This window comes from Sarcophilus harrisii, chromosome 6 (genome assembly GCF_902635505.1).
Source record: "Sarcophilus harrisii chromosome 6, mSarHar1.11, whole genome shotgun sequence".
NCBI lineage: Eukaryota > Metazoa > Chordata > Mammalia > Dasyuromorphia > Dasyuridae > Sarcophilus > Sarcophilus harrisii.
In genome coordinates, this window is record NC_045431.1 from 242,145,946 (window position 1) to 242,163,715 (window position 17,770).

Below are 17,770 nucleotides of genomic sequence, written 5' to 3' on the forward strand. Positions count from 1 at the left end.
AGCCTACCTCCAGTCCCTCCAGTCAACCGTCAAAGGCATTTTCCTCAAGTATTGTCTACCCCTCTCTGAACTCCAAAGGCCCTGTTGCCTCCCAAATATACAGTCTGGAAGTTTGAGGAAGTCCTTTAGATAAGTCTCTCACTCACACACACACACACACACACACACACACACACACACCTTTCCAGGCTTCTTACACCTTATATTCCCTTTAATCCAGTGACATCAGTCTCCCGGCTATTAAATAAGACACTTTTGGCCCAATTGCAGTCATTCCTTTTTTCCCCCCTTTGGGCTAGAAGAGCCTTTCTTTCTTTCTTTTTTTTTAATTACAGCTTTTTATTTACAAGATATATGCCTGGGTAATTTTTCAGCATTGACCTTTGCAAAACCTTCTGTTCCAACTTTTCCCCTCCTTCCCCCACCCCCTCTCCCAGATGGCAGGTAGACTAATACATGTTAAATAAGTTAAATACAATATATGTGTACATATTCAGACAGTTATCTTGCTGCACAGGAAAAATCGGATTTAGAAAGAAGGTAAAATGTTGTGCTCCACACTCATTTCCCAGTGTTCTTTCGCCAGCGTAGCTGGTTCTCTTCATTATTGAACAATTGGAACTAATTTGGGTCATTTCATTGTTGAAGAGGATCACGTCCATCAGAACTGATCATCATATAGTATTGTTGTTGCCATGTATAATGATCTCCTGGTCCTGCTCATTTCACTCAGCATCAGTTCCTGTCAGTCTCTCCAGGCCTTTCTGAAATCCTCCTGCTGATCATTTCTTACAGAACAATAATATTCCATAATATTCATATGCCACAATTTATTCAGCCATTCTCCAACTGATGGGCGTCCCTTCAGTTTCCAGTTTCTAGCCACTACAAACAGGGCTGCCACAAACATTCTTGCACATACAGGTCCCTTTCTCTTCCTGAAGATCTCTTTGGGATCTAAGCCCAGTAGTAACACTGCTGGATCAAAGGATATACACAGTTTGATAACTTTTTGAGCATAGTTCCAAATTGCTCTCCAGAACGGCTGGATGTATTCACAATTCCACCAACAATGCATCGGTGTCCCAGTTTTCCAGCATTCCCTCTAGCATTCATCATTATCTTTCTCTGTCATCTTAGCCAATCTGACAGGTGTGTAGTGGTATCTCAGAGTTGTCTTAACTTGCATTTCTCTGATTAACAATGACTTGGAGCATCTTTTCACATGGCTAGAAATACTTTCCTTTTCTTCTTCTGAAAATTGTCTTCATATCCTTTGGCCATTTATCAATTGGAGAATGGCTTGATTTCTTGTAAATTAGAGTCAATTCTCTATATATTTTGGACATGAGGCCTTTATCAGAACCTTTGGCTGTCATTCTTTTAAGTCCTAGCTAAAGTTCCACCTTCTACAGGAAGCCTTTTCCTCCCTCTTAATTCTAGGTCCTTCCCTCTGTTAATTATTTCATTTATCCTGCATGTAAGAGTGTTTGTGCATATTTGCATTTTGTGTCATTTGTTCAAATGGAAACTTCTCAAGGTCCCAAACTCTCTTTTCCTTTATGGGAATCCCAGAACCTGGCACACAGGAGACACAATAAATATTTACTGGCTGACAACACAGAAGGTAAAGCTGCTCTTTTTTGTATTTCCACGTGTTTTTCTGCAACGGAGAGTCACACGTATATGGGAAATGACGAAACAATGGTGTCCTGCCAGGAGTTTGTATCTGGGATAGGTGAGAGAAGGGCATACCAGCTTGTAGTGACCCTGGCAGAATTTAAGCCCCTCCCCCCCATCCAGATAAACCCTGAGAGTCTGAGGGCTGAGCACATCAGTGACCGGTGAGAAAGCAAGGGCAGCCATTCCAGATGGGGTCATCCAAGAAGTACTGATGGCCTCAAAAGAAGTGATTCTTACCGAGTCATCACGTCTCCTTCAAGAACTGGGAGGTGTCCCCAGACTAACTTGGGCTCCTTTTTTTGACAGAAAGAACTGCTGTCAGTAAAGTTTATCCAGATGGGAGCACAGCCTTTGCCATAAAAGCACAGGATTCTTGTGGGAAAAAGGCCATGGATTAGGGGAAACCCCTCCAGCTGGGCTCAGAACTGCTCAGATGACTAGACTGAGAATGAGAGCTGTTGCTCTTTTCAATAAGTTATGTTTTGGTTTTCTCCCCAATTCTTCCTCCTAGAGAATTATCCCATTTAACAATTTTTTTTTTAAAAGAAGAGAAAAAATTTAGCAAAAAAACCCAAAACAAAACAAAACCCTGCTACTGTATGCAATATTCTGCCTTTGTGGAACCTCCCTTCCTTCTTTGGGACTTTTCCTAGGACTTCTTTTGGATCTGAGCTTGCTCTGAGAGTACTTGTTCTTGCTTCAAAGTCCACACCCCTGGACGTCTCCAGAGGAGCATGTCCTAGGACTGTTCCTGGCTCTGGGTTGTCTCACATTTTTATCAGTCATTTGGATATGGGACCAATGGCATATTCGGCTCATTTGCAGATGACAGAACTGGAAGGAGACGCTGACAGTGGAATCTGAAAAGGTACTGATAGGCTTGAGCGCCAGGGTCAGGCTAATAACGTGAAATTCAGTAGAAATGAACTATAAAGTCTTGCCCGTGGAACAAAAATATCTAGTTGCCAAATATATAATAAGGGAAGCCCGCAGGTGCAGACAGACAACAATTAAGAAAACCTTCCTGGGGTAGCTAGTTGGTGCAGTGGATACTGTACCAGCCTTGAAGTCAGGAGGACCCGAGTTCAAAATCTGGCCTCAGACACTTAATACTTCCTAGCTGTGTGATCCTGGGCAAGTCACTTCGCCCCAATTGCCTCAGGAAAAAAAAAAAAAAAAAAACATTCCTGGAAGTTTAATGAGTGAAGTAGTAGCCAAAAAAACTGAGGGCCTTCTTGGTCATTTGCAGAAGGGAATAGGGAAGGAGAGAATGCCATTGAATCCAACTCTCATCAGACTTTATCTGGATTGTTGAGTTCAGTCTGATCCAACATATGCTAGAGAATAAAGGTTTACCGTCAGGATGAAGAAGGACTGGGAGAGTCCGTCCTGCGAAGTGGGTACATTTTGCCTGGAAGGGATTCTCATCTGGGACATGAGGGCTATCTTCAAGGAGCTGAAAGTCTCCTTGAAAAGAAAAGTCAAGACTTCTTTAGTTTGGTCTTAGAGGGCAGGGCAGGAGCAACGGTGGGGAGGGCAGAGTAGCAGTTTCTGTCAGGACAAATTTGCCGACAACTATAAAGGCATGCCACAGTGGAGAGAGGTCTTCCTCACGGGGAGATATACCCTCTTCTCAGGGGTCCTCAAACATGGGCCGCACAACGATTTGTTAGGTTCATATAATGGGACTTCCTTTTGTGAATCGTTTAGTGCCTGACTACCGAGGCACTTTCCGGCCCTCAAATTACTCGGTCCTGTGAACACTCAGATACATGACATGAAGGTGTCTCCATGTAGAATGTAAGTTTCTTGAATTTTAGGAAGGTTTTGCTGTTGTCTTCTGGGATTTTAGTGCCTGGTACATAACTAGGCCTTTAATACGTGCATGTTTATTGACTGAATTGGAATCGCCAGATATAGGGGCAAGGAACTGGGAAGAGAGAAGAGTGAGAACCCAGGTAGGGTGATGGATCTTGTCTCCTCCAAAAGCTTTACCAATTGTAACCTTGGGGACTTTGGATGCTCTGCCTTCCTTTTGTATGATCTGGATTTCTCTTCCTTGGGCTTTCCAAATGTTTCTTGTTTTAAAATTTTAAAATATTTTCTCAATTACATATAAATGAAAAAATTTAACTTTTTTTTTAAAATTGAGTTCCGATTAAATTTGAGTTTAATTTTGAGTTGCATCAAAATGCAAGCTATTTGGCATAGATTATACATGTGTGGTCATGCAAAATATTCCCACATTAGCCATGAGGCAAAAAAAAAAATGCAGACAAAACCCCCCCAAAATAGCAAAGTTTTAAAAATTAAGCTTCAATCTGCATTTAGAAGATAGATAGCATTTTAAATCATAAGTTCTTTAAAATTATCTATTACTGATAATAGCTGTTATTTCCCGTCGATCAGCATATGTATGGTTATTGTATATAATGTTCTAGTTCTACTCACTTCACTTTGCATAAGTTCGTGTAAGTCTTCCTAGGTTTTTGTGACAGTGTGCTACTCATTTCTGATGCACAATACTCTCCCATCACCATCATATGCCCTCAGTTGTTCATTTTCCAGTTGATGGGCATCCCCTCAATTTCCAGTTCTTTGCTACCACAAAAAGAACTGCTGTATTTTTGTAGATGTAGCTTCTTTTGCTTTTTCTTTGATCTCTTTGGGATACAGATCTAGTAATAGTAATTTCCAGGTCAAAAGCTATGCCCAGTTTTATAACTCTTTGAATATAGTTCCAAATTGTATTCCATAATGGTTAGAGGGGCAGCTAGATGTAAAGTGAATAGAGCACTGGCCCTGGAGTCAAGAGGACCAGAATGGTTGGACCTACGATTCCACCAACAGTGAACTGATGTTCTAAATTTCCCACATTCACTCTGGCATTTGTTTTCTGTCATATTAGCAAATCTTACAGGCATCAGGTGGTACCCCAGAGTTGTTTTAACTTGCATTTCTCTAATGAATGATTTCAGAGCATTTTCTTCATATTTGGTTTTTTTTTTTTTTTTTTTTTTTTTTTTTTTTTTTTTTTTTTTTTTTGGCTGAGGCAATTGGGGTTAAGTGACTTGCCCAGGGTCATACAGCTAGGGCATATTAAGTGTCTGAGGCCAAATTTGAACTCAGGTCCTCCTGACTTCAGAGCTGGTACTCTATCCACTTTAATTTCTTTTAAATTCAGCTTTGATTTCTTCTAAAAATTGCTTGCTTATATCTTTTGACCATTTATTAAGGAATGCCTCATATTTTTATAGAATTGACTTGGTTCTCTATATAGTTGAGAAATGAGGCCTTTATCTGGGAAGCTTCCAGTAAACATTTTGTTCCCTGTTCCCTGCTTTCCTTCTAATCTTGGTTGCATTTTGTTTGTGCAAAAAAAAAAAAAAATGATGTTATCAAAATTATCTATTTTATTAGATACATAATGATTCTTTGGACATGAACCTCTCCAGGCAAAAAACTTGTCATTTTTGTATTGACTGTTAACAGTTATATATGCATTAGTTTTTTTTTTCTTTTTCTTTTCTCTTTTTTTTTTTTTATTAGATAACTTTTTATTGACAGAATCTGTGCCAAGGTAATTTTTTACAACATTATCCCTTGCACTCACTTCTGTTCCGATTTTTCCCCTCCCTCCCTCCTCCCTCTCCCCCAGATGGCAAGCAGTCCTCTACATGTTAAATAGATTACAGTAGATCTTGGATACAATGTATGTGTGCAGAACCAAACAGTTCTTTTGTTGCTCAGGGAGAATTGGATTTAGAAGGTATAAATAACCTGGGAAGAAGAACAAAAATGCAAACAGTTTACACTCATTTCCCCATGTTCTTTCTTTGGGTGTAGCTACTTCTGTCCATCCTTGATCAATTGAAACTAAGTTAGAGCTTGTCTTTGTTGAAGAAATCCACTTCCTTCAGAATACATCCTCATACAGTATCGTTGTTGAGGTATATAATGATTTCCTGGTTCTGCTCATTTTGCTCAGCATCAGTTCATGTAATTCTCTCCAGACCTCTCTGTCTTCATCCTGCTGGTCATTTCTTACAGAACAATAATATTCCATAACATTCATATACCACAATTTCCTCAGCCATTCTCCAACTGATGAGCATCCATTCAGTTTCCAGCTTCTGGCCACTACAAACAGGGCTGCCACAAACATTTTGGCACATACATACATACATCCCTTTCCCTTTTTTAGTATCTCTTTGGGGTATAAGCCCAGTAGAGACACTGCTGGATCAAAGGGTATGCAGAGTTTGATAACTTTTTGGGCATAGTTCCAAATAGCTCTCCAGAATGGTTGGATTCGTTCACAACTCCACCAACAATGCATCAGTGTCCCAGTTTTCCCGCATCCCCTCCAACATTCTGCATTATCTTTCCCTGTCATTCTGGCCAATCTGACAGGTGTATAGTGGTATCTCAGAGTTGCCTTAATTTGCATTTCTCTGATCAATAGTGATTTGGAACACTCTTTCATAGGAGTAATAATAGTTTCAATTTCATCATCTGAAAATTGTCTGTTCATATCCTTTGACCATCTATCAATTGGAGAATGGCTTGATTTCTTATAAATTAGAGTCAATTCTCTATATATTTTGGAAATGAGGCCTTTATCAGAACCTTTGACTGTAAAAATCTTTTCCCAGTTTATTGTTTCCCTTCTAATCTTGCCTGCATTAGTTTTGTTTGTACAACAACTTTTCAATTTGTTATAATCAAAATTGATCTCTAGTTCTTCTTTGGTCATAAATTCCTTCCTCTTCCACAGGTCTGAGAGGTAAACTATCCTATGCTCTTCCAATTTATTTATGATCTCATTCTCTATGCCTAGTCTTTTCTCTCTCTTTTTTAAAAAGTATAACTTTTTATTGACAGCACCCATGCCAGGGTAATTTTTTACATTATCCCTTGCACTCATTTCTGTTCTGATTTTTCCCTTCCCTCCCTCCACCCCCTCCCCTAGATGGCAAGCAGTCCTATATATGTTAAATATGTTATAGTATATCCTAGATACAATATATGTGTGCAGAACCGAACAGTTCTCTTGTTATAAGTGCACTAGTTTTGCAAAAGCCCCACTTTCAGGAATAGTCTTTTTCAGTGTTGTTGTATACAGGAAACAACTTCCAAGAAGGGCTCTTCTCTTGAGATGCAGGGCTTGTTTGTTTTGTTTTGTTTTTGGGGGGGAATCTGATAAATATATTTCTGTAGAGTTGGCTTCTTTTGTAACTAAATCTATTTTACTTTCTGATCAGTTGTTCTCCAGAAGTATAGGCTTACAGTAATAATGTCCAGCTTCGGAAACTGTGGTTCCTGAGGTCATCTGGGATCTTGTAATGGAATCTGAGGGTCGCAAAATGATTTGTTGTCCACAGATGTTTGGTTTGTACACCTGTTTTATAAACTCTTAACTCTGGAAGTGAAAAGGAAGCGTTGCCTGGGGGAGTGTCTGGAAAAGCTCCCTAAGTCAGGGCACTGCCACACCTGGGGGGGGGGGAGGGGCTCCACCTGAGGGGCAGCCGCAGTTCCCACTTGGGCAAACCTTTCTTTGTTCTCTGAACTATCCGGCTTCGAATTGCTTGGTGGTAACTCCTCCGAAGGGCAGGATCCGGGCTTCCCGGGCACGTGCCCCCTTGCCCGCCCCCCCCCCCCCCCCCCCCCCCCCCCCCCGCCCCCCCCCCCCCCCCCCCCCCCCCGTCACTGAGAGCTTTTAGCGCTCGGCATCGGTGCCAGCTCACACGGTACTAAGACGGGTCGCACCTGGAGGCAGCCTTCTCACATCTCCCTCCCCCCGGTGATGCCCCTTTCCGTAGAATCGCAACGGGCTCCGTCATAGCTACACCTGCACCGTAGGGGTGCAAACAAAGGCGCCTGGAGCTAAGGGAACCAAGGGCGTAACCAGAGTTCAGGGCCCGTGTCTCTAGCGAGGGCCTATCTGCGGGGGACTCCGGGCCGGAAGGACCCGGGGCGGGGGCGGAGCCGAAAGTAACCACTGAGGCCTTTCGGAGGTTACAAGGTTTCCCGCAGCGGCGCAGGGACGTGGGATATAGTCCCTCACTGGGACTCCCAGCGGCCGGACTCTCCTAAGTTAGGATAACGCGTAGTAGGTCCGCAGTTAAGAGGCTTTCGCGCTTCTTCATCTCCCCTCTCCGGGCAGAAGGGACTCGAGGCCAAGGCTGAGAAACAACCAGGAGCCGCAGGGCACGAAGGGCACGGATGCCCTCCTGGCCCAAGGTCACAAAGCGAGGCAGGGGAGGCGCACGCCCCCAGCTGGGCAGCCTGCGACCCCCATTCTTAACGGACCCGCCAATCCACGCGGCCCCGAAGGCTAAGGCGCTTCCCAATTCGGCGCCTCGGCCGCTCTCCCGCCCCTGCCGTTTCGGCCTCCGCGGCCACGCCCCCGCCCGAGTCCTCCGCGCGCTTTGACTGTCGGCTTGGCTTCCAGGGTCGTTCCTCTTAGCAACAGCCGTGCGCGGTCCGCTTTTCCGATTGGTCGGCAAACTTACGATTTTTTCATTGGTCCGCGTGCCTCTGAGCTGACCAATCAAAGGCGGCCACGGCGACCCATCTCACTCCACAGACCGAAAAGGGGGAGTTGGAGATACAGATATTTTCCCGGCGGAAAAGTACTACTCGTTTCCCAAAGGCACACGCTTCCCACAGCTTTTTTCTTGTTCTCTGAGGTATTTCGTGTCTCGTTTTCTCCTTGTTTCCTTCCTCCGGGGTCTCCCATCTTAACTTTCTTGGTCGTTCACCCCTTCGAATAGTTCAGCCCTGGCTGCGCTCCAAGAGAGGCGCCTCCCCCCTCCCTTCAGGCAGCGAAGGGTAAAGCCCTCCTCTTGGTCGTCCGGACATACCATGTGCGACCAGGAGGGGGGGTCCCCGACTCCTCCAAAGCCTGCGCCCACTCCCCGGGAGGGAGTCCTCTGCCTCCCGTCACCACTTTCCGCGGCATTCTAACTGCCCGTTCGTCTTGGATCGGAAAGGATTTCCAGAGGACTGCAGGAGGCTGGGGCGGTGCACTTGGTACGTCCCACCCCGCCGCCCTAGCGGCCGGAAGTGAGGTGTCTGCGGCTCGCACTTCCGGCCTGGAGGGGGTGGGGAGTGTTGTTAACTGGTGGAGCCGCCACCGCCCCCGTCACGGTCCCGTCAGCGCTTCCCCGCCGCTGCTCCCCTCATCTCCGCCGCCGTCGTCTCCAGACCAGCGGGCTCGGGGGCCCCGAGCTCCCGGTGAGTGAGCGCAGGCCGGGCGGGACTGGCGTCCGGGGCCGGGCTCCTCCCGCGGGCGGGGGCGGCGGGTTCGCCGAGGCGGGGCCGGGCCCGGGGTTCGCCACCCCCGGAGTCGGCGGCCCCGCTGAGCCCCCGCTGAGTCCCCGCTGAGCCCCCGCTGAGCCCCCGCTGAGCCCCCGCTGAGCCCCCGCTGAGTCCCCGCTGAGCCCCCGCTGAGTCCCCGCTGAGCCCCCGCTGAGCCCCCGCTGAGCCCCCGCTGAGCGGGGGGGTCGCTCACCCGCCGCCTTGGCCCCCCAGGTCTCCCGGCCGGGGCCATGTTCCGCACCGCCGTGATGATGGCCGCCAGCCTGGCGCTGACCGGGGCCGTGGTGGCCCACGCTTACTACCTCAAGCACCAGTTCTACCCCACGGTGGTGTACCTGACCAAGTCCAGCCCCAGCATGGCGGTGAGTGCGGATGTGGCCGGGGGCGGAGGGGGGGGTGCCCGCCCCCGCCCCCGTCCTGAGCGCCGCTCTCCCCGTCCCCCAGGTCCTGTACATCCAGGCCTTCGTGCTGGTCTTTCTGCTGGGCAAAGTCATGGGCAAGGTGTTCTTCGGGCAGCTGAGGGCTGCCGAGATGGAGGTGAGGGGGGAGCGGGGGCTGGCGGGGGGGGGGCTGGGGGCCCGGTGTGGGGGGCCGGGGGCCAGCTGTGCGGGGGCATCAGGCGTGGAGGACTGGGGGGGCCAGCTGTGCGGGGCTGGGGGGCCCGGGGGGGGGGCTGGGGGGCCAGCTGTGCGGGGGGCTGGGGGGCCCGGGGTGGGGGACCAGCTGTCTCTGAGTGTTGTGGGACGCTGAGGTCCCGGTGCCTGGGGCAGTCCTTGGGTTGGGGGCCAAGCGGGGAGGTGGCACGGGGGACCAGTCGTCCGGATCCCGGAGGGTCTCGTCCATCCCCACCCAGCACCTCCTGGAGCGCTCCTGGTACGCAGTGACCGAGACCTGTCTCGCCTTCACCGTCTTCCGGGATGACTTCAGCCCCCGGTTCGTGGCGCTCTTCACCCTTCTCCTCTTCCTCAAGTGTTTCCACTGGCTGGCCGAGGACCGCGTGGATTTTGTGAGTGAGGCAGAAAAGGGCAGCAGCAGAGCCAGGGGAGGGGGGAGGCGGGAAGGGAGAGGATGGGCATGGAGCCCCGAGAGAAGGAAATGGCTTCCCTCACGCCCCTTTGCTCTTCTTGTCCAGATGGAGCGGAGCCCCAACATCTCCTGGCTCTTTCACTGCCGAATTGTCTGTGAGTGGTCCCTGGCCCGAGGCATGGTGTGACCCTGTGCAGGCAGGGGAGGAGAGGGGTCTGCTGTGGCAGGGAGGGCTCCCGAGGCCATCCCCCCTTGTCCCCCATCCCCCAGCCTCCCGAGACAGGCAGCTGGACCCCAGAGCTAATTTGAGAAACTCATTTGCATTCTTTCTCCCTGCCCTGTTCCACTCCAGGGCACTTTAGCTACCTTACGTCCCAAAGAGACTTCCTCATGTGCCTGCTCACCCAGGAGACTGGGCTATTGCCGCTCCCCTCCAGGGTAGGCTGGGAGTTCCCAGAGGGCCCCTGGGGTTCCCACCTCCCCTAACGTTAACCCCAGGGCCAGAGCATCTCAGAGAAGGCAACTAGGCCCCCCTGACACTGCCCTCGATTCCCCACAGCCCTCATGCTCCTCCTGGGTGCCCTGGACTTCCTCTTTGTCAATCATGCCTATCACAGCATCCTGACGCGCGGGGCCTCCGTGCAGCTGGTCTTCGGCTTTGAGGTACCGTGGGGACTGCGGGCTAGGGGGGCAGAGCTGCCTGAGGACAGGCCCCCACACCCAGCATCCTCCTCCCCCCACAGTACGCCATCCTAATGACCATGGTCCTCACCATCTTCATCAAGTACGTGCTGCACTCCATCGATCTCCAGAACGAGAACCCCTGGGATAACAAGGCCGTCTACATGCTCTACACAGAGCTCTTCACAGGTGAGCTCCCCTTCTGTGGGGGCGGGAATACCTGGGAATGCCTGGGGCCTCCGGGCAGCACCTCCACAGCTCCTCCCTCCCTCCAGGCTTCATCAAGGTGCTGCTCTACATGGCCTTCATGACCATCATGATCAAGGTGCACACGTTCCCACTCTTTGCCATCCGGCCCATGTACCTGGCCATGAGGTAGGCATCTCCTGGCCCAGGCAGCCATGGGGGGGGGCTGGACTCAGGCCATTGTGAGCTTCCTCATTAGACAGGTCCTTGAGAAAGGCCTGGGGGAGGGGTGGCAGGGAGATCCCTTGGAAGGCTGGGGAGTCAGCTGGGGAGAAGCCGAGGGCTGGCCAGAAGGGTACGGGTGCAAGACATGGGGATTCCTCAGAGCTTGGTCCAGCTGAGAGGCCTGAGCCTGGGTCTCACTGGCCCATCTCGTCTTTGCAGGCAGTTTAAGAAAGCGGTGACAGACGCCATCATGTCTCGCCGGGCCATCCGCAACATGAACACGCTGTGAGTGCCCCCCCCCCCCCTGCGGGCCTCTCCCTCTCCCCCTCCTCAATGCCTCAAAGGCTCCGGCTCATCTGGGCGGTTCCTTCTCAGGTACCCGGATGCCACGGCCGAGGAGCTCCAAGCTATGGACAACGTCTGCATCATCTGCAGAGAAGAGATGGTCACGGGCGCCAAGAGGCTTCCCTGCAACCATATCTTCCATACCAGGTGAGGAGGGGGCTGAGCTGGCTTCCCGAGCCACGGGGAGACTGGACTGTGAGGGCTAAGGAGCCTCTCTCTGCTTTCCCAGCTGCCTGCGCTCCTGGTTCCAGCGGCAGCAGACCTGCCCCACCTGCCGGATGGACGTTCTGCGGGCCTCGCTTCCTGTCCAGTCCCCACCGGCGCAGGAGGCTCCTGAGCATGGCCCCCCACCTGCTCCCCACCAGGCCCCCATTCTCCCCCAGCCCCCCAACTGTAAGTAGCCCAAGCCTCCACAGACCCTCCCAGCTACTCCAGGGAGGCTCTCCATCTAGAGTTTCTGGGCCTCCATCCTATTCTTCATTCTCATTGCAGTTCCCCAAGGCCTCCTGCCTCCATTTCCTCCTGGGATGTTCCCCCTCTGGCCTCCCATGGGTCCCTTCCCCCCAATGCCACCCCCCAGCAATGCAGACGCCCCTCCTGCCACGCCTTCCACCTCAGGTGAGTCTGGCTGAGTGTCAGAACCCAGCTTTTACCATGGGTGTTAAAGGGACCTCTTTGGGGGAGAAGAGAGGGAAGGGAGCCGAGTTCCTTAATCCTGGGCCCAAAAGGGAAGGTGGCCTCCAGACCTCACCTCCAAATGGAGGGGATGGGCGAAGCTCTCCCTCTGTTGATCTGTGTTCTGTCTGTTCTTCCTAGGCAACGCTTCTCGGGCCTCCGGGTCTGTCCCTGAGCCTGCTCCGGCTCCCGGCTTTCCCTTCCCTCCTCCCTGGATGGGCATGCCCCTGCCTCCACCGTTTGGTAAGTCATTTCCCTCCTGAGCTACCCATAGAGGGGGTGACGCTGGGACTGCCCCAGAGATTAGGGGATGCTGGGGCTGGCTCGGGGCCCGGGTCTAGCAGCTTAGGCCCAGCCTCCTCTTGCTCTACAGGATTCCCTCCCATGCCAGTGCCCCCAGCAGGCTTTGCAGGCCTGACAGCTGAGGAGCTGCAGGCTCTGGAGGGCCACGAGCGGCAACACCTGGAAGCTCGCCTACAAAGCCTTCGAAATATCCACACCCTGTTGGACGCCGCCATGCTGCAGATCAACCAGTACCTCACTGTGCTGGCCTCCCTGGGGTAAGGCCCAAGGGATAGGGAGGGGAGGGTCAACTGGGGGCCAAGGCCCGCCCCCAGCTCACCTTTCTCTGCTTCCTTTCTCAGCCCTCCCCGACCTCCTGCTCCTGCCAGTCCCCCTGCAGCATCTACACCTGCTGCTGCAGCCTCCTCTTCCAGCAGCATCCCCAGTTCTGAGGCGACACCCCCCTCACCGGAAGCCTCTCCTCCTCCCCCCGACCCAGTACAGCTGCAGTCGGATCCATGTAAGGAATTTCCTGAGGGGGGTGGGGGGCACACAAGTAACTTGTCAGAACTTGACCTTTGCCTCTCTTCTCTCCCAGCTGCAGAGTCTATTGGGGCCGAGGACCTGGCGGAAGATGTGGAACCCGATGCAGTGGAGCTCCGCCGCCGCCGCCTGCAGAAACTGGGGTCCCCTGCTTCCCAATGACGCTGCCCAACCTCGTCCCACTCCCCAACCTTGTGTTTTGACTGTGGTGCCCTTGTGCTCGGGTGAGAAGTGGATCCCACCGCCAAGTGCCATCTCCCCTCTCACCAGGCTTTGGAAAAGAATGTGAGGTTCGGCATCCTCTCCCGACTGGCAGAAAGGCCTGACCCCAGCTCGTGCCACCTGGGAGCTCCCGAATCCAAGTCATGTGGCTTGGGCCGTTTGTGCTCCCGTTGGAGTGGTGGGCCGGAGGCCTGTGGGTCAGCCTCCTTCCTGATCTTGCCCACCCCCTGCAGCCTGTCCTAACTCCAGGCAGAACTGGGGCTCTGGAGGTCTCTGAGAAGCCAGTTTCCGGCCTATTTACTGTTCCCTTTGGGGGAAGCTGGGAGGAGGGCGGACGTTCTGAAGATGCGTTTCCTCAGAGCTGCGAAGTCCAGCTCCAGGCTGAGGGAGTGGCCCCTGCTCCCAACAGTATTAGCTCTCGCTCCCAGGGGCTCGAGGCGAGCTGGGCTTCTACGACCCCTACCTCCAGCAGTCCCTATGTAGTACCAGTAGCGCCCCATTGCCCTGTCGCACTCCCGTCCGTGCCCTACAGGTGACTCCGTACATAGCAGGAGTGCTTGGGACAGCCCGCTCCGGGTGGAGGGCCCCCAAGGGAGATCCCCGCTGAGCCGCTCCTTACGAGGAACACGATGGGATGTTGGCAGCATGTGGTGCTCTGGTGCCATGAGGCTGAGCCGTCCCCAGCCAGAAAGCTTGCTTTTCTTCTGCCCAGGCTGGGCCAGAACAAGGCCAGCCTCCGGACCAGACCTGTCCTGGCCGGGAAGCACCGGCAGTTTTCTGAAACTCATTGCTTTGGGGGGAATCTCTTTGTTGCTGTCTTTGGTTAAAACCCAACTCACGAGCTCACTTCCGCTAGCCGGGGAGGGGAGGGGAGGGAGCCTTGCTCGGGGTTTCTCCAAGTCGGCATTGCCAGGACTGGGCCCAGCCTCCCCCAGGCCTCCCCCTGCTCTCCTTTGTTACCCTGTGTTTTGTGTGTTACAAAAGTTGCTGGAGACAGTTTCAGATTATTTAATTTGTAAATATTGTACAAATTTTAATAGCCTCAATTGTATATACGGCCAAAATAAAAACTTGCATTAAAGTTGGTGCCAGGTTGTGACATGGTACCCCTTCTCCCTGGGCACTGGTGATGTTGTCTCTTCCTTTGTGCCCGGCTGGTCGTCTTAGGCTGCTGTTGATTCCTAGTCTAGAAGGGAACGGGGAAGGACCCCACCCACCCCCTTAGCTAGGGCCTCTGTCATTTTTTGGCACTGGCTACATGAGAAATATTTTTCCTTTCAGGGAAATTTCTCCGAAATACTTTGTAATTGGGGTTAAGTGACTTGCCCAGGGTCATACCTCTAAGGAAGTGTCTGAGGTCATATTTGACTTCTCAGCACTGGTGCTCTTATCCGCTGCGCCACCTAGCTTTCCCTAAAAGAATAATGTTGACAAACACCTGCCCAGAATCCCCTTGGAGACTACCAGCCAAGAATGGGGAGCAGTAGGGTTACTGTGGGCCTAACACAGAGGCTACTTCAGAAGCCCTTCTCCAGAAGCCAGGCCTTGAGCTGTTGGTCAAAATAACCCTTGATCCGCAGGGTCCCGGTCACCTCGTTGACCTGGGTCACAGGTGTCTTCCCCAGCAGAGGGGTCAGGAATTCTTCTACATCTTTCTGCAGGGCCTTGGGGGGGGGGGGGAAGGGGAGACAGAGAAACCAGTTGGACCCTGTGGTTGGCCCCTGCCAGCCACGGCTCCACATCCCATGTTTCCCAGCTTTGCCCCAAGACCCTCCGACTTACCCAAATGTCCCCCTCCACCTTTCGGATCAGAGTCATCTTTCGGTTGCCATGCGTGAGCTCTGTGTATACGGGGACGTTGTGCATCCGGGAGCGACGAATGAAGTAGGGGAGGTTCGGTGGGGGGTCTGAGGGGAGAAACACGACTGAGCCGAGGCTCCCCGGTCCCCATCCTCTTAGTGTCGGCCTGTGCCAAAGGCTGGGGCTGCTCTGGCTCCGAGAACAATCCCCAGAGTGGAGCAGAACGGCCCATGCCTTCACCCCTGGGCTCAGTCAAGCTTCTGCACTTGGCACCTTCCCCTTCTGGACTGGGACAAGGGCCTGCCCTCCCTCCCCCGTTAGTCTGAGTTGGGATGAAGTTCCTGGATCCAGAGCTGCTGCTCGGGGCATCGGAGCCGATCTCCAGTGAATTTCTGTGGGATCCCGATTTCCTTTGCAATCCTGGGTATTTTACTTTAAAAACATTTTTCTAAGTAGCTCAAAGGGGTTTGGACTCTCCAATGGCCTTGGCTTCTCTACCAAGGAGCGCTCCTGAGGCTCAGCGGCCGGGGGAGCCCTGGCCCGGAGGACTTCCGAGCACCAGGCACTGAGCACGCAAGCCTGCGGCCAACCCATTCTGAGAGCCCGCCAGAAATGGCCCGGGGTCTAAATCCTGGCTTGGGTGTCTTGGGTGGCCTCTGGACAGCACTGCAAGTGACCTCTCTTAGTCTTGGAAATCTAGGGGTCGTCCCGATGGTTCCCGAGGTCCCTCTCGCTGCCAAACCCCACGCTCTTCCCCTGAGTCCCACAGCCCAAGCCCCTGCTTGCTCACCTCGAGGGGGCTGCCAGCCACTCGGGGTGGGGTAGCTCTGGTGTCTGGGGGGCTCTGGGATGCCGGTGGGAGGGATGAGCCGCTCCACAAAGGCATATTCTTCTGAGGACTCCACCACTCCAGGGTAGGCAGATGGCTCCCGGCTCTGGCTCTGAGGCAGAGATGTCCCATCAGTCCTCCCTGAAGCCCCCACAGTCCCATGTTGCTGATCTCATCTTCTCTACCCATTTTCCCTTCCCCTCAGTTTTCTCATTTGTAAAAAGGGAGGAGGGTTAGACTAGCCAGCCCTCCAATAGGGCGGGATGGGAGGGGGCGGGGAGTGCATCTTTTAAGGCCTTCACTTCCCTCCAATGGCTGCCTGAGGCTGCCTCTGAGGGAGAATGAACTGTATCCTTCACCTGCCAAGCACTTAGGAAGTACCTGCTGTATACGGGCTAGAGGAGACCCCAAAACCAACCTGGGTCCCTAATGAGCAAAGAGTTCCCAAGAGGATCCTCTGGAACAGCTGGGCAGCACTGACAGTAGAAATGCAAGGAGCCCGGCAGAGAGGCATCCTGGGACTTTGCTCACAGCTGCCCAGGGCCAGTGGCTCCTGCTCCCTCCCCCAAACCCCACAGGCCCCAGAACAGCCTTGCGAGCTCGGGGGCCAGCAGAGCCTCGGGGGTACCGTGAAGCAGCAAGAGGCTTGTGGGATGCCGAGCCCGAGCATAAGTAACAAAGGGGCAGATCTGGAACCAGGAGCGGCTCCCCAAGGGAAAAGAAAACCGGCCTCCCCCATGAAGACGCTGCCAGGCTCAGTCTCCTTGGGGCATTTTTACGGGCAGATTTTTCTCTCTGGTCCAGACCCCTGTGGGACCTCCTGGCTGGTCTGCCAGCCTCAGGCACTGGCCTGGCGGAGGGGGGGGGGGGGGGGGCCAGTCACATTCATACCTCTCCCCTCCCTCTCATGTGATGTCCGCCCCAATCAAGTGCCAGCTGCTGGAGGGCAAAGAGCTGGGGGCTGGCACCCTCTGCCCGGAAGGCTGGTTGATTGACACCCCCCCCCCCCTTAGGGGCGGTTCATTTTGGTCTTCCCAGCCCAGAGCCGAGAACCCAGCAGGCACAAAATAAATGCTTACGGATTGGCTAAAGAAGCCAGGCTTCAGAGCAGCCGCTCACATCCTCCTCCCTGCCCCTGCCTCCAGGGTCCCAGCTTCCCTCAGACCCATCTCTCTAGAGCCTTCTCCAGCCCCGCCCCCCTTTAAAGCCCCTCTGAGAAAAAGACCTGACACCCCCATCCCCCACTTTAGCATTGTAGCATTTATCAAGTGATCCACACAGGTGCGCGCGCGCACACACAGAGAAATGCTGGCACAATGGTTAGAGCAGGCCCCGGGCTTCGAGACCTCCCTCTGACCCATCCCGGCCCTCCAGGCGGGGTTCCCGAGAAAAGGTCCGTCATGGTGAGGGTCGGAGGAAACAGGCCCGGTGGGGGTTAGTCACCCCCTTCCCCGCTTCCCCACATTCAGGCCCCGAACCCCTCCCCCCCCCCCCCCCCAGCCCAGGAAGGCAGCCTGGGCCCGGCAGGTAACGAGCACCTATTAGGCGCCTACTGCATGTCGGGCACACTGCGAAGAGGTTCGGACCCGGGTGCAGGGCGCTCACGCTGTGGGCCCCCGAGGTGATCTTGCCCTTCGTGGCACTCGGGTCCCCCCTGTAAGTTGGGGTGGGGGGGCTCGGGGCCTCAGTTTCCCCATTTACACCCGCAGGGGCCGGACAAGGGGCTGTAACGACGCTCAGAGATCAGACTCCCCCCCCCCCCTCCCGGCCCAGACAGAGGCGAGGCCGCCTTCACCTGCCAGCGGAGGCCGCAGGCCGGGCGTCCTGGCCGCCAGCAAGCGCGCAGCCCTGCGCGGAGAGCGGAAGCCGCCACCGTCGCCGCCATCCTGCAGCCGGTGGCTCTAGGGCAGGATTTCCGCCCGCCTAGTCCCGCCCCCCGCCCGTCCCGCG

At 53.4% G+C, this 17,770-nt stretch overlaps 2 protein-coding genes across 5 annotated transcripts in view; one reads left to right on the top strand and one right to left on the bottom strand.

Moving 5' to 3' along the window:
* SYVN1 (synoviolin 1) overlaps window positions 1-14,304 on the top strand; it is a 35,183-nt gene extending 20,879 nt beyond the window's left edge. For 2 of the 4 annotated variants that reach the window (XM_031943802.1, XM_031943799.1), the window contains 15 exons: window positions 9,220-9,368; window positions 9,451-9,543; window positions 9,860-10,012; window positions 10,139-10,187; window positions 10,592-10,695; window positions 10,776-10,902; window positions 10,989-11,088; window positions 11,344-11,409; window positions 11,500-11,616; window positions 11,699-11,862; window positions 11,962-12,087; window positions 12,286-12,387; window positions 12,518-12,704; window positions 12,789-12,946; window positions 13,025-14,304. In XM_031943802.1, the coding sequence (XP_031799662.1) occupies window positions 9,237-9,368; window positions 9,451-9,543; window positions 9,860-10,012; window positions 10,139-10,187; window positions 10,592-10,695; window positions 10,776-10,902; window positions 10,989-11,088; window positions 11,344-11,409; window positions 11,500-11,616; window positions 11,699-11,862; window positions 11,962-12,087; window positions 12,286-12,387; window positions 12,518-12,704; window positions 12,789-12,946; window positions 13,025-13,131 (1,785 nt within the window). In that variant the 5' untranslated portion in view covers window positions 9,220-9,236 and the 3' untranslated portion in view covers window positions 13,132-14,304. Of the gene's footprint in view, window positions 1-8,757; window positions 8,923-9,219; window positions 9,369-9,450; window positions 9,544-9,859; window positions 10,013-10,138; window positions 10,188-10,591; window positions 10,696-10,775; window positions 10,903-10,988; window positions 11,089-11,343; window positions 11,410-11,499; window positions 11,617-11,698; window positions 11,863-11,961; window positions 12,088-12,285; window positions 12,388-12,517; window positions 12,705-12,788; window positions 12,947-13,024 lie in introns of those variants that run through there. The other 2 variants (XM_031943801.1, XM_031943800.1) reach the window with 2 other exon arrangements.
* Window positions 14,185-17,754, bottom strand: MRPL49 (mitochondrial ribosomal protein L49). The gene is made up of 4 exons (XM_031943803.1): window positions 17,616-17,754; window positions 15,782-15,932; window positions 14,974-15,098; window positions 14,185-14,855 (listed from the first exon to the last, which is right to left on the bottom strand). The coding sequence occupies exons 1-4, from the start codon at window positions 17,703-17,705 to the stop codon at window positions 14,709-14,711; spliced, it is 513 nt and encodes a 170-aa protein (XP_031799663.1). The 5' UTR covers window positions 17,706-17,754; the 3' UTR covers window positions 14,185-14,708.
* Between the last annotated feature and the right edge of the window lie 16 nt (window positions 17,755-17,770).